Raw genomic sequence first — 17,958 nt, 5'->3', positions numbered from 1 at the left:
TTCTAACTGTAAAAATCTGGAGTGTGCATATTCCAAAGATTCCCCTAATGCTGATCTATCTTCCGTCAAAGGTAAGCGTACCGTGTAAGTGCCATCTTCATTCCTTTCTGTAGTTTGGCGAAAATGTGCTTCCATTTTCTTTTCTTTAGGCGACATAATTTCTTCCGGCAAATCTTCAATCGACCAGAAACGATGTAAGAGCATTTCCAACGGCTCACCCTGTATAAAGAATGATCTGCTTGGATGTGACGTTGTACCTGGAGTGTTGCCCACTACAATCCAGCCAAACTGTGTGTTTTGTAATGTAGGATAAGGTCCTTGTTTCGACATCTTCTCTGGCAGTAAGATATCGAAAAATATACTTGCAGAAATTAATATGTCAATCTTTGCAGGAACATTGAAGTTTTCATCCGCCAGGTCAATATCTGTAGGTATCTCCCATGCTGAAATATCCATTTTTTCTGCAGGTAAACGTTCGGTAATATTCTTCAAGGCAGAACATTGTGCCTCTACAGTAAATTCATTGAATCTTGATTTTAATTCCACATTCACAGCATAAGGTGAATTTACAGTGTTGGAACTTATTCCCTGTATCAACGTATTTTGTCTCTGTCTTCGTAACCCAAGACGTTGTACCATATCCATACCAATGAGGTTCACTTGAGACCCCGGGTCCAATAAGATGCGGCAAGGCAAGTATTTTCCATCTTTGTCCTTTGCTAGAACACAGGCAGTAGCCAGCAAAACATTCTGGTTCTTATTCTTTACTGAATACGATGAACTGGTTCCCTCTCCGACTTGAGGGTTGGAAACACTGCTTGCTTCGTTCGCAGCTGATCTTCCTGGAAGGAGGGGAGGTACACGGCGCTCGCCACCCCTTTCTTCGTGCAAACTCGTGTGATGACGCAACCTACAGGACCTGCAAGAGCCTGCTTTACAATTTAACACTGAGTGATTAGCAAAACGCAAACAATTCGTACATATGCGGTTCTCATGCAGGAATTTATATTTCTGTTTATTCGTCAATTTCAAAAATGACTGGCATCTGAATAAAGGATGAAAAGGAGAGGCATCCTTGCAGTAGATGCAGCCTTTACTCAATGCAGTAAAATACGTGTTAGATGCTTGTGGCGTTCTTGACTTAACGTTACTAACAGCTGGTGACCTTGAAAACGGCTTCGTCGATGTCGAAGGTTCATTTGCTTCGAATTTCTGTAGAGAGTTGCACTTAGCTTCTAAAAATATAAGCAATTCTTCGATGGTACTGAATTCTGTATTGCTTGATTGTTTCTCAAAGTCCCTTCTCGTACATTTGTCCAATTTGGCTGAAAGATACTGAACGAGAAAAATATCAATTAAGTCCGCGTCTCCCTGAATGTTTCTTAATGCTTCTATAGAACTTCTAATCGTAGTCGTGAACTTTCTTAATTCTGTTACACTTTCCTTAGTGACAGAAGATACATTCAAAATGTCATTTACGTAAGCAGCGGCTATTAACTTTGGATTATTGTATTTGCGCTGAATCAAATCCCAGGCGACCTTGTAATTAGCACCTGTGAGTTGCAAATTCTCGATCGTTTGTAATGCATCACCTTTTAACGAAAGCCGTAAATACTGCAATCTTTGTATGTCTGACAAGGTTTAATTTTTTTCTATGAGGGCTACAAAAATATCTTGAAAAGATGAAAATTGAGTGTAGTTTCCGTCAAACGTTGGTAAAGTTACATCTGGGAGCTTGATTGGAGATTTAGTTTCAGGCTTACATGTGTTATTCTTTCTCGTCGAATCCTTGTCTATTATTGAAAGCATTTTAGCTTCTAACGTGAAGTAACTTTGCTCAAGTGACGCTCTCTTCTCGTCGTGAGATTGCTCATCTGATAATTCAGATATTTTGTCCATTACATCCTCTAGTTTTGACCAAACACTGCCGAGTTGCTTATGCCTGGCTACAATTTCGTTTACATGACCACTTGCTTCGTCATAATTCGACACGTAGTTCTGAAGCCGAGTTAATTGTCCTTGAATTACACTGCGTTGTCTCACTAGCTTCTCAAGCATTTCACTTTCTTCCGGCATTTTCTCAGGCAAGGTTAGGAATATGAACAAACAAGCATGGAAAAGGAAAATAAAAGGATTTACTCACGTACATGGAATCTGCAGCCTTCGATAATTCCTCTGCTCTTGGCAACCCTGTGACTGGATCGTGCTGTCCGTTGATTCTCCTAGCTCGCTCTAATTTCCCCTCGCGCGGCGTGGCTGAAGTGGCGGGAAAACGGCATTGTTCTGTAACTTCACTGCACTTTCACTGTCTGTAACACTTCACTTCACTAAACTGCACTTTCACCAGTCCCGTCGTTTACCGATATCCGTAATTCATCCGGTTTTGCGGAGGACCATATGTTGCGGTAAAGACCGACTTATAATGCGTTGAGACTCTGGTAATTTAAGTTAACTGTTTTACCTTAGGCGTAGTTCTACCAGATGAATAACACGGTACATCGATTTATATTTTAGAATATTTATAATACTAAAGAATACATAAATGGTATGTAGAACCGTAATTACAACTGTCTAATATCGTAGATAATAGGAGACGCGCGCGTAGTATATTGCACGGCCGAGCTCACATGAGCAAGTCAGTCAGTCTCCTCGCTGCGCGCGCATGCGCCGCAGACGGCTCGCAGCAGAATGCTTTCATTCCCGAACAAGAGGTACCTGTAAAATTTCGAAATTGATATTCCATAGATTACAGGGGAAATTTGGGCAAAAAAGGTAAATTTATGTTGTTAGTTACAAAGAAATATTTACAAATTTTTCAAAATCGTCTTTATTGAAACATTGTCTCATTTTCTTTTCATGTTCTTCTTTTTCATTATTACCATCTTGTTCTGTTTGTTTGTTTTCATGATCACGATTTTATTTTCCTTCATCCATTATTTTGTTTTCTTCATATATTCGCGTAATATATTATTTTTTTCCCCTGAATTCATTTCTTAACATTGAAAAAGTCGAAGTTGACCCACTAAATGCTATAATGAAATGAGTACATGAAACCATAGATACCAGTTGGATAATTAATGAGGAAGAGAGACTGAAAATGAAAAAGTGGCCATCCCAGTAGCATTTGGACTTGCAAAAACACACAAAGAGAATATTCCAATGATACCCATTCTGCCAATGTACAACCATCCAGCATACAAATTAGCCAAAAAGTCTGAGAACAATAACAAACCTCAGGAAGAAAACAGAATTTGCAATAGAGAATTCCAATGAAGTAACCGATATTTTGAAAACAATAGAATGGGATGAAAATTATGATCCAGTAAGTTTTGACATAAAAGAATTGTACCCCAGTGTTCCAAACGAAATTGCTTTGGATTCCCTCGGAAAATGGTTACGTGAAGCAAAGGTGAAAGAACTAACAATATGGAACATAATAAGATGGGCAGATGTGTGGATAAGTCATAGTGTGTTTTGTTTTGCAGGAGAAGTATTTAAACAGAAGGAAGGATTTAGCCTTATCATGTTTGTTAGCCAATATATGTATACATTGGAGAGAGAACGGAGCAATGGAAACCTTGAAAAATGAGGTGATACTGTTCAAGAGATTCGTGGATGATGTGATCTTCATAGCCAAAATCAAAGAAACAACAGAAGAAATGTTTAGATTATGAAAGGATAAAGTATACAAAAGAGGAAATTGACAATGGAAAGATTAACTACTTAGATATAACCATTGAAGTAAAAAGACAAGTACTTGAAACCAGGGTGTACCATAAAAAGTTAGCGATGAGAAAGTATATCCACAAGGAATCTGCACATGAAAGGAGAACCAAAGACAACATTTGGGAGAATTTTGTACAGAGAGCAACATGATTATGCAACAACAAAGCAAGCTATGACAGAGAAATGAAGTGGATCATGGAGGCAACACTGGAAAATGGATACAAAGTAGGGGATATAATTCACATCATAAGAAGAACAGAGAAGAAAATGAAAAAAGAGACAAACAATAAAGAAAAAGAAGAAAAGGATAAGAATACACAGGAAGAGAAGAAGTATGTGAGTGTACCATTCAGAAGAAAGATTGAGAAAAAGATAAGAAACATTTATGCAAAGTATGGACTAAGCAGCTTTCAACCCACCAAAGAGCATTGAGAAATGGTTTAATGAATACAAAGGAGAGAAGGAGAGTGATGAATTGGCAATGACAAGCAAATACCGTGTCATTCTACAGAATGATGGGGATCAGAACCAGTCACTTCCACAATTAATCAATGGGCAGTGGCATTTTTAAAAGTGTTACCGGTTATCAGTAGGACATTTAAGGAAGGAGCCTTAAGACTTGGGCGCCTCCCCACCTCATGCCATCCCCCCCCCCCCAAGTAGTTCGTATAATATTATTCTGGTACGACTGCAATTCAATACTAGATTTTGGTAAAGTTATTAATCAGGTAAAAAATGTTGGCATAAGCACTGAAGTGAAATCGCAAACATTGGTTGTTGACACGATAAACATTAGCCTAATAAAAAAATACTTAATTTGATACTTACAGAAACATCGAAGTAATTAACACCGCTTGTTAATTAAATGACAACGCCCGAAAACAACAAAAGACTAAAGACACCACTCACAAAACTCGCACTGCACAGTCCCTCCCGCCAACCATTGTTTACTTTTGTAGCATGTGAAGCACCCTCCTTGCCCCCTCCCCTCTCAGCATCGGCGCTTCCCCAATAGACAATATTTCCTTCGGAACCACTGCAAGAAATCCAGTTCTACTACTGTTGCCATCTTAGTTCTTTTGAAACCAGATTTGCCCAAATCGCGAAACTTTTCGTTTCAAACAAGACGTATGTAGAGTAGATGTAGTCTTCATTTGTTTCCTAACTACTCCCACTCCCATGTTTCGCTAAATCCACAGAAATCTCATTTCTCACACCACTACTATTTCGTATATTTTACGTTCCATGCTCGCTTTATAGGATAATAGTAATCGTGACGATGATGATGCATGGTGAACTATTGAAATAAAATTACTATTATTTTGTGTATGTAATTACTAATTTTTATAATTATGTAAGTTAAAGAATAACAACAAACATTGAAATAACCATTTCTTGCTGAGGATTCAAACCTGCGACACCTGACACTTCAGAGCATGCTAAGATAACAATCGGGAAATTATGCTTCTAAGTAATGTTTTCACCCAAAAACAGTGCTGCTACATCAAAAACATTGCTTCAATCCGAAATTATCACATTCCTGCGACAACATATGTCAATCTCAATAGGTCTTTCAACAGTTATGACAAATTCCTGTAACTGAAATAATATTATATGTGTGAAATATAGAATTTTAGGTTGACATTTTTAGGAGGAAAGCGGACCACCTGACCATCCCCATCCTTCTTGCCAATGATGCCGAAGAAGGACAAAGAGGACTTTTGTAATTGCTGATATTTAGTGTAAATACAAAATATCACTTGGTAGTTTGCTTTTCCCCAGTGTGATTTGATATTTTTTTTATTTTGATTTGGCATTTTAAGTCCACTTTATGCACAGTAAGACTAATCGGGACTGGACCTACAGTTTAAAGTGGGATCTGAACCACATGTGCCTCCACCAGGTATCGAACCTGGATTCCCTTGACTACATGGCGGCGACGTTACCACTGCACCATCGTTACCCAGTGTGAGTGGACACCTTCAGAGTAAGATAGACCCGATTAGGCGACTTAGCTCTTTTCTGTCAATCGAATATGGCAACACTGATCTGTATCCGGTAAGGATCACCGGCAACTGTGGCGGCTAAACAGGCATGGCAATAACCTGCCTCCTCCTCCCGCCATAACAGTATTTGCCGCTACGCGAAGTCTTCCTTGCGGTGGCTCAGGGCCCTTTCCTCATGTTGCCTGAGGAGGGTACTGGATCAGTCCTCCTCTTCGCTTTTGCCGGTGTCAGAAAAAATGCCAGTCTGCAATATTTACTTTACGACAATATTACCAGTTTATCTATGTAATGATATTTTAAGACAGGTTCTTCAATTCTTTATGTTAGCGGTTACATGCACACCACGCCTCTGTCAATGGGTGATGTGACTTATTCATCCTTCATCCTCGATGATGAGAGCACTTGTCATTAACATGTCAAGTTAAACGCTTGGCAGTGGGAAAGGCACAACTATAACTAAACAGCTTAACAATTGGAAAAGACAATGGTCACTCATTGGGTTTTATGAACCTTTGAACCTGAATCATGGCTGGGTTAGGATAATTACCTGTCTATCTGAAGAGTTATGATAATTTCGAAGAAAAAAATAAACTAAGTCCTCTCTAGGCTTCGTTGCAGGTTGATCGGGACTCGCCTCACTCTCACTCCACTCTTTTCTCCAAGCTCCTCTCTCTCCTCAATCCAAATCAAAAGTCAGTCTCTTCTCAGTCTGTCTCACCTCTATATCACCCAGGCCATGGAGACCTTCCTCCATGCCGAATCGTGATTTTTACTACCTCTATTGCAAACAGCTGACTCCATAGGCTGATGGAACTTGCTATATCCTGAATACATCAGGAAGTTTGCAAAGCACAACACTGCATTATTTACATACCACAGAGGTTGAGACAACTGAGATAAACAAGTGAATGCCCTGGTCAACATGAAGCATCAGAGAGGCTTTAAATAAAATATAATCTTATGGATTGATACGATACATAGGGGAGACAGTGTGAAGCATCGAGAGAATTAAACAACATAGAAGAGACATTAAAGAGGAATATCCAAGAACATAATTGAGTGAGCATATGTTGACATATGGGCACAAGATTAAGAAGGTACAAATGAAGGAGAAGAGGGAAAACAAAATAGAGAGAAAAGTGGCAGAAACAAAGCACATATGCATAAACAGGGGGCAGGGAGAAAGTAAACAAAAAGGAAGGGGAAATTGGAATGAAATTGGTGGAGCTGATAAGAAAAAAGCATGTGGAAAGTAAGTTGGTTAAGTTTCCTGAGCCACCTTCAATTTTCTGCACAAAAATGGAAGATTTCAACTTTCCAGATGAGTTAAAGGAGATGACCAGTGCCACCAGAAGGAGGAGGGGAGGGAAGACAAGAAGAGTAGGTTACAGTATGGAGGAAAGGGGGAGAAACCGCCAGCTAGAACACCTGCAAGGAAAAACCAGTTAACTTAGGAGGTAATAAGGACACAGTTATTCATTCCTTAGAAGTGTAGAGTGACTAGCCATGTGAGTTTGTGTTATTGTATGTACATCTTAGTGTAGCTTGAAAAAGTTCTGGGAAACCAGAACGAAACGTTGCAGATAAAATAAAATAAAAACCACTAAAAATAACTGTGTTAGATTATTTTACATACATATACAATATAGGCAATATCAGAAACAGAAAAAAATGTATATTTACGTATAAATTTTTATTTGCTTTAATCTAATTTGTTCTAATATTTGGTTCGGGTATAATATTAGGTATGTCTCAGTGGCGTGGCGTGGATTTTTAAAAGTGTTACCGGTTATCAGTAGGACATTTAAGGGAGACTTGGGCGCCTCCCCACCTAATGCCCCTTCCCCCAATGTCTTCCAAGTAGTTCATATAATATTAATCTGGTACGTATGAAATTCAATACTAGATTTTGATAAAGTTATTAATCAGGAAAAAAAATGTTGACATAAGGACTAAAGTGAAATCACAAACATTGGTTGTTGACACAATAATACGTAATTTGATACTTACAGAAACATTGAAGGCTACTTATAGAGCAGATCAATCCGATTTTGAAAATAGTTATATGATGCTGGGATCCCAGGTTCGAAACCTAGCTTGGGCATGGGTGTTTGTGATGTCTATTCATCAATTTAATCATATCATCACTCATCCCCATCTTCGCAAATTAGCCAAAAGCAGCACAAGCGAAGCAAAATCAATCGAATCAAATCAAAAAACTTCTATGATGCTGTCATAAAGAGAAGTTTTTCATTTGAATTTGAATTTTTGGGTGCGTCATGGTCATGGTCCATGTTATCCACATCTGAATTCGACACGCTTTTTTTTTTCACCCGAAAATATAGTACTTGGCCAACAAAAGAGTTTCGACAACTGCACACATCCACATAACCACGAAACATTGAAATGTCGGTCATATCCAGCAGACGACTTGGTTTTTAAATCGTTCAAAATAGGCTTTGGCCTCCCTTTCGCCACAATTTCGATTTTTTCTGCAAAATAACGAACCGAAAGATTGCTTCAAAATATCTTCTATCGCACGATTACACACACTGTCCAGATAGGATGAACCCGCCACCTCGGAACTCGGAGCAAGCTTCATTAATTAATTGACAATGCCCGAAAACAACATAAAGACGAAATACACCAGTCACAAAACTCCCACTGCACAGTTCCTCCCACAAACCGTTGTTTACTTTTGTAACACGTGAAGCACCCTCCTTGCCCCCTCCCCTCTCAGCATCGGCCCTTCCCCAATATTTCCTTCGGAACCTGCAAGAAGTCCAATTCTACTAATGTTGCCATCTTAGTTCTTTTGAAACCAGATTTGCCCAAATCGCGAAACTTTTCGTTTCAAATAAGATGTATGTAGAGTAGATGTAGTCTTCATCTGTTTCCTAACTACTCCCACTCCCATGTTTCGCTAAATCCACTGAAATCTCATTTCTCACACCACTACTATTTCGTATATTTTACGTTCCATGCTCGCTTTATAGGATAATAGTAATCGTGACGATGATGATGCATGGTGAACTATTGAAATAAAATTACTATTATTTTGTGTATGTAATTACTAATTTTTATAATTATGTAAGTTAAAGAATAACAACAAACATTGAAATAACCATTTCTTGCTGAGGATTCGAACCTGCGGCACCTGACACTTCAGAGCGTGCTAAGATAAAAATCGGGAAATTATGCTTGTAAGTATTGTTTTCACACAAAAACAGTTCTACCACCTCAAAAACATTGCTTCAATCCGAAATTATTGCATTCCTGCGACGACGTATGTCAATCTCAATCAGTATTGTCAACAATTATCACAAATTCCTGTAACCGAAATAATATTATATGTGTGAAATATAGAATTTTAGGTTGACATTTTTAGAAGGACAGCGCACCCCTTGACCATACCCATCCCTCTGCTCTCCTTCTCGCCCATGATGTTGAAGAAGGACAAAGAGGACTTTCATAATCGCTCATATTTAGTGTAAATACAAAATATCACTTGGTAGTTTGCTTTTGCCCCAGTGTGATTTGATTTTTTTAAAATTTTGATTTGGCGATTTAAGTCCACTTCATGAACAGTAATGCAAATCGGGACAGTTTAAAGGTGGATCCGAACCACTTGTGCCTCCACCGGGTATCGAACTCGGAATCCCTTGATTATAAGGCGGCGACGCTACCACTGCGCCATCGTTCCCCAGTGTGACTGGACGCCTTCAGAATAAGATAGACCCGATTAGGCGACTTAGCTCTTTTCTGTCAATTGGATATGGCAACACTGGTATGTTTCCGGTAAGTATCACCGGCAACTGCGGCGGCTAAACAGTCATGCCATTAACCCGCCTCCTCCTCCCGCCGAAACAGTCTTTGCTGCGACGGAAAGTCTTCCTTGGGTGGGCTCAGGGCCCTTTCCTCATGTTGCCTGTGGAGGGTACCGTATCAGTCCTCGTCTTCGCTTTTGCCGGTGTCGTTAAAAATGTCAGTCTGCTATGTTTACTTTGCGACAATATTACCAGTTTATGTACGTAATAATATTTTAAGACGGGTTCTTCAATTATTTATATTTTGGTGTTACCTGCGGTAACAGCGGCTACATGCACGCCACGCCTCTGGTATGTCTGTTTGTTTGAAAATTCTTCCTTTTTTAATTATAAAATAATATATTAGAGGGCCGTTTACTAGAAAAAGACTTTCTATAAAAAAGAAAACATATAGCTATATGTATGGTGCAAAAAACATACAAACAATTTTAAGCGTGTTTTTTTAAAAAAATTACTTTAAATCACTTTAAATGAAAATAATGGCTTTTATCCACACTGATACAAAAGGAGATATTGATATATTTTTTATTAATACATTTTATTCATTCAGGAAAGATTAAATATTTCATTTGTAAGTTCTTGCTTCTTCCCTGCAAAACTTCATCACCACCTCAGGGAGGCATGCTACACAGTTTAAATACCATTGGACTAGACAACTGCGGCTCCATATTTATTTATCATAGAACTTGGAAGTTGGCCATGTTCAAAAGATCTTCCAATTTTCCATCTTGAGGCAAAGCTGTTTATTCCGCATGATTTTAGCATCACTAATGCACTAGATGCTACATTTTATTGATGTGAAATGAAAAAATACCTTTTAATATCTAATACATTATATTTATTGTAAATGTATTGACTTTTGTTATTAATATCTTGTGTTTATGAAACGATAGACAACGTCCTGCACAGCTCATGGTCTGCAAGGGGTAGGGCACATTCAAAATATAGGCTATATCTTAGAACTAATGGAAGTCATACCAGCGAAATACTTTAGAAAAGTTCACCTTGTTATATAATATTTCTTGTGTATCAGTTCTATTCTCCTATTTTTGGCTGTAGCAAATTTCTCAATCAATGTGTCTTTTCTGTTTAATAAAATGCACAGAAAACAAAAACACAAAAAAAGGGGTGGGAATTAGCTACAGGACACCCGCACATCCGTTCCCACTTTTCGTATATATTTTTATTAAAATTTCTGTTGTATGTTCTGTTTTTTATCTTTGATCACTTGATTTAAGCAAAGCTGTGGTTTTGGCGTGCCTAATTCTTTGGCCAACAATCGGTCTTGGTGATTTAAAATTTGACTTTGCAATATCTCGCCCGATTCATTTGCTTTACTTTCACGTGCACGGTAACACGTCAGTACAGCGCCTTGAATAACGTAGTGTGGAAAACGACCCAAGAAACTGGTTCCTCAGACAGATGAGAAACATAGATGGCAGTGCAATCAATGTCGGTGCTAATTTTCTTATGAAACTAATGCGGCTTTGTTAGTTTTTGGAATATGTAGATTTGTTCGTCTTCAAAGGCGGTGCGTGAATTGATGGAAACAGTTATATTTGTGGAGTGATTTGCAGTCACGAAATGACATTAATTTGGAAAGAAAAGTAAAATAAAATTAATAAATAAATAGCATGCGTAACACAAGAAGAAACATCGCAAAGTGATTCCGGACGTCAGGTGTTGGATTGTGTACTAGAGTTTTATTTTTCTATGTTATTAGAATATAAATAGTATCCTGAGAGATATTTCATACCGAGGCGACAAACCACAAGTGTTGCTTGGAAGCGAGCAGTCCGTAATCAATGCAGCCTTTCGAACCGTAGGGACACAAGCTCTGACTGCACCGTTTCCTCAAGGAGATTTTACACCAAAGAGGCACGCGACAAACGATACGAGGATTTCACACCAAAGCGACACGGGTCCTTCGGTTCAAGGCAACTTTCACACCGAAGCGACACATGTTGCTTGGAAACGAGCCAATCAAGAGCAACATTTCACATAGTAGCGGCATGACGGGAAGCACAGGCCAGCGTTCGGTTGGTGAAATCCTCAAGCGACAAGTGTCGCGTGCCCCTTGTCGCTTTGGTGCGCAATCTCCCTAAAGCAAGACACTCATTGCATCGCGCATGCGCGAACAACAAACTACGGCAACATGTTGCAAGCTATTGAGGAAATGACCCAGTTTGAGCGACACACAAGCGACAAAGCGACACGTGTGACTTATCATGTCGCCTAGATCTGTTGTTGTAATGTGCGGTTTTTCGTGTCGCCTATCTGTTGTTCGCACAATTAGCAGCAAACGCTTGCCAATAGACTGAAGGCACCACGTCGCTTGTCACTTAGTTGGGAACTCCCCCTGTAATGCGTCGCTTTGGTCTGAGCACCCTTCCTTTAAGGAGCTTTCCGACCGAAGTAACAAGTAGCACACGAATACGCCATATGAACGTGTCGTTTGCTGTTTGGACCCTCATGTGCAATGAATGGTATTTTACAGTCTGGAAGTGTGTGTCACTAGTATGACAGTATGAACATCCCATGTCGCTTGTCCCATTGGTTTGAAAGTTTCCTTACACTCATGTCGATGGCACTAAGAAAGTTTTGTGGGGTTCCCCTTGTCGTTTCATGGAATCATCATCGCCGCGATTAGTTTAAAGTGGAAGAAAAGAGACAGTAAATATCCAAAATACAAATGCTTCAGTGTGTATATCTTTAAAAGAAATGATGATGATGATAATAATAATGAACCGAATTCATACACAAAAATTAAGTTGCCAAGAGCATTCCACGCGAATTTTTTCTCCCGTATTATTAACGAAAGTATGATGATAAAATGACGTGGTCGACTGTCTAGAATGTTCGTTAATATCTTCGCGACCACTGTACCAAATATCATAGCAATTATCACATTCATAGAAATGCTTCATGTAAAAGAATCAGACGCAGCGAAAACTCCATTTACTTCCATTATAAGCAGATGAATACCAACCACCGGGTTCAACACCAGCGCCTCTAGCGGATCATTTTCGAGTGGAACCGGCCAGAGTGCGCAGAACTGTGCCGTTTTCCATACTACGTTATTCAAGGCGCTGTAACGTCAGTAAAGAACTTACGAAATAACAGCAGTTTATGGAAACTTTTCAAAGCACATCGAAGCTCAACAAGACTTCCCCACCTCCATCTTCCAAAGTCACCCCCCCCCCCCCAATTCCTTTTGTTCGGTAAGGTACAGCAAATGAACCCAGCCACCATCTAGCGGGAATCCGAAAGATCACCGCAAGTGTTGGGTCTCAGCGATATTGTGACCATTCGGAATTAAGACACCCATAACCCCCCCCCCCCCCCCTGGACTTCTCTCGCAGCTCAGAATGGAGGAATCAAAGAGGGATGATATTAAAGCAGCGAGGCAGGAAGTTCGCAGCCAGAATGTGACCCTTTCTAGGTTGCCAAGTTTCGTCCAAACCACTGTAGCCATCTTCGCTCCGATAAAGAGTGCATGCGGAAAAGCAAATAAAATACAAGCGTTGCAAACAAGCATAAATTGTTATAATTGTGATTCTTTTTAGATACATAATGGATGGAGGGGCACGTGACCCTGTGAGCTAAGGGTAGAACCACACCTGATTCAGGCTAAGGTAACAGAGATACATTACTTCCCCATAATACATCTCTGTGTGCTCAAAACAACAGAAAACATTCATAAACAATGTAACCTTCACAAACTATGTATCATTTTTCACTTTCTAGCAGGGTATGGAGCATCATGTGTGACTTTTTTTGCTTTTTCTTTTCAGTTTGATCGTCGTGCTATGCCCTCACTTTCTGAAGATAGCGAGGATGTCAATCAAAGGAACAGAGTGAATGGTAGAAGTTCATTTAGTGAACGTGGTGATCATCATCGGTTCCGTGTTCCGCCACCTAGAAGCAATAATTACAGGCGAAAAACTCAGTCAGTAAGAAGTTTTGGGTCTTATAATCCTTCCAAGACCTCGTGGAACAGGCATCATGCATTCAGAAATAATAATTTCTTGGATACAAGTATAGGAAGTCGATCAGGATCAAGCACATCATCGTGGAGGCGTCGACCAAGGCTATCAACTAGTTTCTTTCAAGATGGTCGGGAACTGGATTATGTTGTGCAAGATGTGCCTCAGGTGGGTATTTCTTTCACACAGACTTTACATTTTTAGCATTCAAAATGATGTAAATGTCATAAATATGTTTAACCCCTTTATCAATTATTACTTAGTGAAATAAATGTTAACTTGTAACTTTGCATGTATAAGAGCTTCTTCAACAGGGTTGGCAAAATTTGTATTATTTTTTTTAAACATGTTTCTAATGTTTATGCAGTGTTTTAATCAAGAACCGAAAAAGTCATGTTTTAAACAAATAAAACATTTAAAACATAATGTGAAGGAGACTTTTTCTAATAATAATGATTAATAAGGAATCTGTTAATTAATCCAAGGAAGGACCATGTTCCTATTTATAAAGTAAACGTTTGACTAACTTCTTAAAATACTTATTGCTAATGTTAAACCTCGTATGTAGACTGTTCAAGAATCTTCAACTAATACACAGTTACCAGGCCCCACTCTATCCATGTGCTAGCTACTCTCACAGGATTACTCTGTTTTTCGAAATACATTTTTATGTGAATGGAACAAAATATTGACATTAACAACTATGTGCAGCACATTCAGTGAGCAAGAAAACTGTTTCATCCATATAATATTCAATTTTAAAAATGTTTGAAACACTTGTAAAAAAAGCATAGCCAGTTGTTTTATGGCAGACCATGGGTATTCATCACTTACTTTTCTTTGTTAATTGAATATATATTTTCAGATTTCTGTGCACAGTAAAGAAAATGACATGGAAGGAATGAAAAGACAAATTTACAAAACACACAAATAACCACAGAATCTCAAACACCAAATATAAAAATGTGTTTTAAGCACGTCTAAAGAAAAACATGTTCAAAACACTAAAAAAAGCTGTGTGTTTTAAATGTTTAAAACAAGTTGTTTTAAACACTTGTTTTAAGGATGCCAACCCTGTTCTTCAAGTATAGGGATCTATATTCACATGGTAACTCCCTGAAGGAAGTATATAGGGGTAATTTCATCACTTGAAATTCTCCAATGAGAAGAATAGTCGAGTAATAAAACCTTGTATGTTTTTCCTTCTCCCCTTACCTGTGCCAAGTGTAAGTTTCTCATTTTCATATTCTGATTTTGTTATCTTACAATTCAATCCTAGGCTTCAGTTCCATAAGCCTACCCCTCACTACGGACCTGAAGTTTAATGCAGGTTGATGTTGCAGGGAAAAGATCATTTCATCTCATTGCACTTAGATAATGTAACAATATTTCGTAAGCTGTTTTGAATAGATTAAAACAGGCTAAAGGAAAATAGATCGGGATAATAAGGAAGGTGTACACATGATCAAAAACACAAATAATCTCAACGACAATGTATGTTGAAATCTTTATTTATCATTGTATAACGCAGTTATACACAAGTTTTTAACCCATCTCCTTTAGCCATTAGTTTAAACAAACAAGAACTTGCCAGCACTACTTGCAAGACCGCAGCGACATCTTCCGGAAGACACAGCAAAGTAGCTCCAGCGGAACTTCAACCGCATCCCCTTCGTTGTCTCTCGACCAGCCCTGCTGTCCGAGATGGAGTCGAAAGCTTGTACAAACTTGTAAAGTGTTTATATCATGCTGTTTGAGTGTTTTGTGTTGTTTTTAACAAATATTTATTTCATTCCTTTGATTTATCAATTAGAAAAATTTTGACCATCATCTGACATCATCAGAGGGTAGAGAAATGAAGCCAAAGTAAGGTAGCTGAGTGCAAGTAGGAATTGTTGTGCAAATTGCATTTATGGAAGCACACTTTTCTGGCTGATTCTGAATGATTTATGTTGACAACTAATTATTAAAATTTGTTTGAAATATTGATCAGTATTAGTGGGTAAGTATTCCCACTCAAATTAATAAAATAACCGTGGCACAACAGCCCTTGAGGGTCAGGGCCTTACTTCTGACTGCTGGCCTCGCTTCCACATGCTTCAGCAAAGACCATCCAACTAGTTACAGGGTGACGTGTGGTCAGCACGATGAAACCCTAGTTGTTGTAGGTTTCCATGCTTTTATGCTTCTCATTCGTAGTTCCCCAATTTCCTCACAATGGTGGGTGGCCGCTGGTCCCATACACAGGCCGAAATCTCAGGAGAAAAGTTGTTACGCTTCCCGGTGACTCAAACCTGCCTGCATCCCGTAGCGAGAGCCCAAAACTTGCACCTTAGATGGGATTGTGCAGGAGTTTTTATGCAAAAATGGTGCAAAATGAAAAGAATCTTCAAAGTTTGCATAAATTCCAGGTAAATTAGACTGCAAAAGTGCCACGTGGTATTTTTGCAGAGCCTGTGAAAGAACAAAATGCCGGAAAATTATCCGCTGGTATAAATAAATAAATTCCAATCAATACTTTCCGATATCCATACTGATACTTTGGTATCGTCTCAGACCTTGTTATTAATATTTTTTGTATTTTTTAAAATAAAATTGTACATATTTTGTTCAAATAAGATTTTGCTTTAATTTTCAGTGGATAAAGGATTCATTTCTACATTCTATAGACGAAGAATGTGATCCCAATGTACCCACAAGCTTGCCAGTAAATTATGGAAATGTAAGTATTTTTTTTACCAATATCTACGAGGACAAATCAATAAGTCAGTTCAACGATTATTTTTCACAGCAATTTATTGGTCAAACAAGACGACAATAGGTGTGCAGGAGTAGCAGTTCGTTACTTATTTTTCTACATATCCACCACCGATGGCAATGCATTTTTCCCACCGTGACACCAATTTGTATATGTCAGGGGCATAGAACGTCGTCGGCTGCTGCTGCAACCACTGCCGCACAGCATGTTGCACTTCACGATCAGACGAGAAGTGCTGGCCAGACAATGCTTTCTTCATAGGGCCGAAGAGGTGATAATCAGAGGGCACCAGATCTGGATTGTATGGTGGATGTTCCATGGTTTCCCAGCTGTACCGAGCAATTTTAATCTTGACCGCCATGGCGACGTGTGGCCTTGCGTTGTCGTGAAGGCCTTGAACCGCTGCCATCAATTCCCAATGGCTATGAGGCACAGGACGTCGTCCCCATACACCAGCTTCATCTTCGTGTGAATCTCCGTCGGTGTCTTGCCTTCAGCCCAGAAGAACCGCACCACGGAACGCTGCTCCTCGACCGTCGACAATGTCAGGCAGGTAGCCATGTTTGTCACTGCTGCCATCTGTGGCAGAGACAAAGGAACATTACAAAATCACTCATTATGACCTCAGGTCGGATGACATTTTTCAGTCCCCAAATGTTCACCTTGGTGTGATTATCCAATCCTCTGCAAAAAAAAATCGTGGAACCGACTTACTGATTTGCCCTCGTACTTCAATATATTGCCATTTAATAATGCCCTTTTAACTTAGATTTACTATTTTTTTTTAACCCTTAGATGCTGAAGGTGTGGTCTTAGCCTGGGGCTGTTTTGAGTGTGTACTGCTTTATCTAAATTTAAATACTATTGTAAAAGCAAAGTGAAGGTATACTTCTTTGGGTATATTTGGCTGAAAAATGTGCTAAAATGTAAACGTGAATTTTCGGAATAAGCACTGAATAGCACAAAAATAACACCTATTATGTAAATGAAAATAACAGCAAGAAATTAAGGCCCCTGGTTATGAACAGATAAAAGGGAAAATGTGTGGCAAGGCTAGCATGGTCTTAGTCCCTCAGTTGTTTGAGCAATAGCACAGTATACTAAAGACCTGAAGTTTGGCTCCTGGGCAAGCATGTATTTTTGATTTAATTCTATGATATAACATCTCACCCAGGTCCGATTCCCAGAGTGCGTGATCTAAGGTCGAAATTTTTCTGGCCTTCTCCCCGCATAAAGCATCTTTGGGGCGTCCCTGGGTACGTTGGGGGTGGGGGCAAAGGCAGCCAGAGCATGGTACTGATCACATCACCTCCAAAATGGCTGAGATCGAGAATGTGTGGGGCCCTACCGCCCACGTCCTCCAAATGAACTTAGAAGTCTCTGTTCACCAGAATTTCATGTAATAACTCAAATAAATGTGCCATGAAAGTATGATGTGAAAAGAATTAATAACCAAAGAAATTGGTGCCAAGCTAATGACAAAACAAATTTTTCATAGCGACATCAGCAAAAAGAATAAACTAGTAAAGGGCTTTCTTCTTTACATTTTAATGTATTAGGAAATTATCTTATTTTTTTCATATACAGTGGAATTTTGGTTATACTTTTTCAGGGATGTGATGTTGAAGAACTTAAAAAATTGGTAAATATGAAAT

General features: G+C 39.0%; 1 protein-coding gene across 1 annotated transcript in view; it reads left to right on the top strand.

Moving 5' to 3' along the window:
- LOC146003500 (uncharacterized) overlaps positions 1-17,958 on the top strand; it is a 133,891-nt gene that overhangs the window by 26,200 nt on the left and 89,733 nt on the right. The window contains exons 3-4 of the mRNA XM_083141789.1: positions 13,354-13,713; positions 16,184-16,267. Coding sequence (XP_082997915.1) covers positions 13,354-13,713; positions 16,184-16,267 — 444 coding nt within the window. The remainder of the gene's footprint in view (positions 1-13,353; positions 13,714-16,183; positions 16,268-17,958) is intronic.

The sequence above is a fragment of the Lepisma saccharinum genome, chromosome 20, assembly GCF_977018435.1.
Source record: "Lepisma saccharinum chromosome 20, izLepSacc3.1, whole genome shotgun sequence".
Taxonomy (NCBI): Eukaryota; Metazoa; Arthropoda; class Insecta; order Zygentoma; family Lepismatidae; genus Lepisma; species Lepisma saccharinum.
The sequence above is the reverse complement of the archived record's forward strand: the minus strand, read 5'-3'. Positions and strand labels throughout refer to the sequence as shown.